Source organism: Nannochloropsis gaditana (assembly GCF_000240725.1).
Source record: "Nannochloropsis gaditana CCMP526 unplaced genomic scaffold scaffold285, whole genome shotgun sequence".
Lineage (NCBI taxonomy): Eukaryota > Eustigmatophyceae > Eustigmatales > Monodopsidaceae > Microchloropsis > Microchloropsis gaditana.
In genome coordinates, this window is record NW_005803668.1 from 12934 (window position 1) to 17444 (window position 4511).

General features: G+C 57.3%; 1 protein-coding gene across 1 annotated transcript in view; it reads right to left on the reverse strand.

Moving 5' to 3' along the window:
- Positions 1–4511, reverse strand: part of TARS (threonyl-tRNA synthetase) — a gene marked incomplete at both ends in the record, with an annotated part of 5491 nt that continues 980 nt past the window's right edge. Inside the window, 8 exons of the mRNA XM_005855117.1 lie at positions 1–220; positions 385–989; positions 1167–1843; positions 1999–2041; positions 3264–3443; positions 3593–3739; positions 4288–4376; positions 4441–4511. The exon at positions 4441–4511 is cut by the window's right edge and continues 980 nt beyond it. Of these exons, the coding sequence (XP_005855179.1) occupies positions 1–220; positions 385–989; positions 1167–1843; positions 1999–2041; positions 3264–3443; positions 3593–3739; positions 4288–4376; positions 4441–4511 (2032 nt within the window). The remainder of the gene's footprint in view (positions 221–384; positions 990–1166; positions 1844–1998; positions 2042–3263; positions 3444–3592; positions 3740–4287; positions 4377–4440) is intronic.

A 4511-nucleotide genomic window follows, 5' to 3' on the forward strand; every position in this document is an offset into this window, starting at 1 on the left:
AGCCTGCCATATCTCCTCGCTGCCCACGCTCTTCTCGGGCCGGGTGCTGAGCATCACCTCGTAGTCGACGAAGCCGAACTTGGAGAGGATGGACTCCACCAGGTCCAGCACGCCGCGGATCTCGTCTTGGAGCTGGGAAGGGAGGCAGAAGATGTGGGCATCATCCTGCGTGAACCCTCGCACCCGCATCAGACCGTGCAGGGTCCCGGAGCGCTCGTACCTACACAAAGTCGGGGCAGGGATCAGGGAGCGAAATAGGAAGGGGTGCGCCAGGTGATGCTCCAGGTCACTCAAAGTGAGGAAGTGTCCCGGGGCGGACCTTCCTCCCCTCCCTTCCTCCCTCCCTCCTTTCCTCCCGCCCTTCCTCCCTCCCTCCCTTCCCACCTGTACACAGTCCCCAGCTCCGCCCACCGTATCGGTAACTCCCGGTAACTCCGCAGTGTGTCTTTAAATATCAAGCAGTGGAAGGGGCAGTTCATGGGCCGGATCTGAAAGGCCTCGTTCTCCACCTCCATCTGATCGAACATGCCCTCCTTGTAGAAGTCAAAGTGCCCGCTCGTCTTCCAGAGCTGCAGGTTCGCCATGTGCGGGGTGTAGAGAAGCTGGTACCCACGTCGCTCGTGCTCGTCTTTCCAGAAGTCCTCCACAATCTTCCGCACGGTCGCCCCCTTGGGGTGCCAGAACACCAACCCCCCCCCCGCGTCCTCCTGGATGGAGAACAGATCCAGCTTCCTCCCCAAGACCCGGTGGTCCCGCTTCTTCGCCTCCTCCATCAGCCGCTGGTATTCCTGAAGCTGCTCCTTGCTCTCCCACGCGGTGCCGTAGATCCGGGTGAGCATGGCCCGCTTTTCGTCGCCCCGCCAGTAGGCGCCTGCCAGGGACTCAAGCTTGATGGCGTTGGAGGGGAGGTCTCCGGTCGACTCCACGTGCGGCCCGGCGCAGAGATCCCACCATTCGTCCCCGATGTGGTAGATGGTGATGGGCTCGGTCTAGGGAACGAGTGAGGGGAGGGGGAGGGGGGGGAGAGGGAAGGCAAGTGGGTCCACCGTGACAGGTGAGGGACCCCCTTCAAAGACAAAGGTCCCTGTCATCCCATCCCTCCCCTTGCCTCCAAACTGATGCCTTCCCCCTCATTCCACTGTCGCCTTTCCTTCCTGCCCCTTCACCTTGATCCCGTCCAAGATCTCCAACTTGTACGGCTCCTGCATCGCCTCGATCCGTTTCCTGGCTTCCTCCCGCGTCACCTCCTCCCGGCGAAGCGGGAGCCGTTTCTTGATGATACGCTCCATTTCTTTTTTGATTTTGTTCAAATCCTCCTCCGTAAATTTGGTGTCCCCCGTGTCGAAGTCGTAGTAAAACCCGTTCTCGATCCAGGGACCGATCGTCACTTGCACGGAGGGGAAGAGGCGCTGCACGGCCATGGCCATCACGTGAGCAGACGTGTGGCGAATGCGAAGCAGATTCGGGGACTGGTCATTGCTGGGGAGTTTAACGGCCTGCGTGGGCCTGACCTCGGTGCTTGTGGCCGCCGCGCCGAGGTGGGAGGGCGAACGGGGGGCGAAGCTTGGAGGGGGTCCGTGGAAACGTTGCGATGCCCGGGAGACCGAGCGACTGATACTCAGGGCCCGACTGGTGCTGGAAAGGCTTGACGGGAGATACGATGATAGTGTGGGGCGTAAAAATGCGTTGAGGGCGGCACGTCGAGTGCCACTCGTGGCGCGGGCGGAGGCCGTGCACGCGATTGAGGAGAGTACAAGCATGCTACCGGTTGTTAGCGCCCACAAAGTCAGGCCAGCAGCGGGGAGGAGTGACGCAGAGGGTAGATGCTTTCGAAATGCAGTGCCTGTGGAGGGAAAACCGTGCAAGTCAGCTTCGACCCGTGTTTTTTACACGCCTTTCACCCTCCCGGTGCGCTCTCAAGGCTGAAGGGAGGCTAGATACTTGTTGACAAGACCTACCGCTGCGTTGCTCCATAACAACGTCTCCCTTTGTACCAACCACAGATCTCTGTGGTCGTTGCGCGTCTCGATTGTAGCGCCTGCTATGTATGCCATTCGTGTGCGTTATATGACAAAAATTTACGTACAAACTTCACGACAGTGCCAAGTCATCGTTGTAGTCAATCGATCGCTCGCGTCTCGCGCCAGAAGTATGGACATGCATCCTCCTCAAATAGAGAAAACAGACCTTGTGCATCTTATGCACGCGGCTCCTCATTTATTCTGTCACCTGCTTCCTACTCCAACGAACGTGACCGCGCGCTTATTGTGGTCTTGGCTTTCTGGCGGATAAGTGCTCGATCCGTTCTTTCAGGGGCTTCGGGTCTTGGCGCGTCTCCATCGACCGTCCGTACTCGGTCGATGCTGGGGTACCCCACAGTTTTCAGTGTCTGTGCATCAAGCAGGAAGGAAACGACGTGCGTGGTGACAATAATGTTGCAAATCATTGATCCATGCGTTTAATTGGCATGATTGGATTCGACAGAGCGAAAAAGAGAGGATAGGGCGGGGCAGCCATGCATCACTTCCCAACCCAATGCCCTGGCCGTGAACATCGGTAGAGCCACATGACCCGCCGAACATGCGCTTATACTTTACTGTCACACTTTCACTTTTTTACATAGACAGCGTCAATCATGGCGCTGCAGGGCTCCACGGCGGACGCCCTTTTTGTCGACAGTGTGCAAAACGTGCACGTGGAAGTCCACCCGGTCGTCATCTTCGGGATCCTGGACCATTACAACCGGCGGCCGGAGCAAGGACCGGGCCAGGCGCCAGGGCGTGTGATTGGGACACTTCTGGGAACGGTGGTGGGGAATGTGGTGCAGATTCACAATGCCTTTGGCGTGCCGCATGCGGAGAACGGGAATGAAGTGGCGCTGGGGCAGGACTATCACCGGACCATGTACGCACAATTCACCCGCATTAACGACAAGGAACGGATCGTAGGATGGTACGCCACTACATTAGAGGAGGGTAGGGCATTGAACTCGAACAGTATCATCATCCATGGTTTCTATGCGGGCAATTCGGACGCAGCCGGGGCTCGCCTGGTGCATCTGGTGGTGGACGCCGCGGTGGCCTCTGGACGGGTCGCGATCAAAGCCTACGTCAGCACAGCAGTACATATCAGCGGGGCACCAGTGGCGAACATCTTCCACCAGGTGAAGGTCCAGGTGGTGACTCGTTCAGCCTCGTCCTCGGTCATGGCTGAATCTACAATGCTGTTCTTTGCCATAGGCCTCTCCCCTCCAATCTTCAAACCCCCTCTTTCTCCTGTTCCTTCTCCTTCTTCACTTCGTCATCGCGCTTTTCAAGAACCTCGTGCAGTTCTTTGGTGCTCTCCACCGCTGAAACGAGCCCGGATGCCAATTCCTCCACTCCATAAAGCCCGAGTTGTCCCCCTAATCGAGTACGGACGGTCACCCCCCCACTCTCCACCTCCTGCGTAAACAACAGTGATAAATAACCATTCAATGAGCTCTAGGATTATCGTGTATATATGTGTACACGAGCAAGTTCTTTCTAATGCGCCACAATTCATCGCATTGCCATCGCTCCTTCCCCCCCCCGACCACCCAACAACACGGTACCTTGGCGCCGATGATGCCCATGACCGGAATGCGTGCTTGTTCCGCGTTACGGATCTGTTTCCCAAGCCGTTCCGAGCCTGGATCCACCTCCACCCTAAAACCAGCGCTGGAAAGGCGTTTCTTGATAGCCTGGGCGTGATCCATGGCCTAGGGAAAGAAAAAGACGCCGAGAAAAGGTTGAGATAGTCAGCCATCGCCCCTCCCTCACGTGGAGCCGCCTTGTCAAACTTTCCTCTATAAGTATCTCTCCCGTTCTTTAAATCCTCTCTTATTTCCTACCTTGTCCGTAACCGGCAAGAGTCGCATTTGAACCGGACTCATCCACAAAGGGAAATCCCCGGCCGTGTTTTCGACCAGAATGCCGAAAAACCGCTCAATCGACCCGAAAATGGCCCGATGCACCATGATGGGGCGTTTCTAAAATCCAAAGGGAAGCCAATGGGGAAAGTGGGAGAAAAAGAACGGGTGACGTCTTTCGCAGCGGAAGGCAAGAAAAGGAGAGGCGAGCGAGGAAGGAGAGAAGACTTGTGAAGAATCCAGGAGGGGCGGAGGGAGGAACGGGTGGGAAAGCAGTCCTCCCGGACAGAGCCTTCAGATGAAGGAAAGGAACAGAGAGAGGGTTCTGACGCCAGCCCTGAGACCCAGCCAGGCGCATGGATGCTGCAAGGCCGGACGCGAAATGGTAAAGACCGTACCTTGGAGCCGTCGTCTGCCACGTACTCGAGATCGAAGCGCTCGGGCAGGTTGAAGTCACACTGGATGGTGGAGCACTGCCAGAGACGACCTGCAGGGGAGAAAGGGAGTGAAGGAATGAAGGGAAGATGGAGAAAAGGTGAAAAGGAGGTAACGAGGGAAGGAGGGAAGGAGGGAGGGAGTCCTTACTACACGGCTGACACCGGCATGCCCGCCCCTCCCCTTG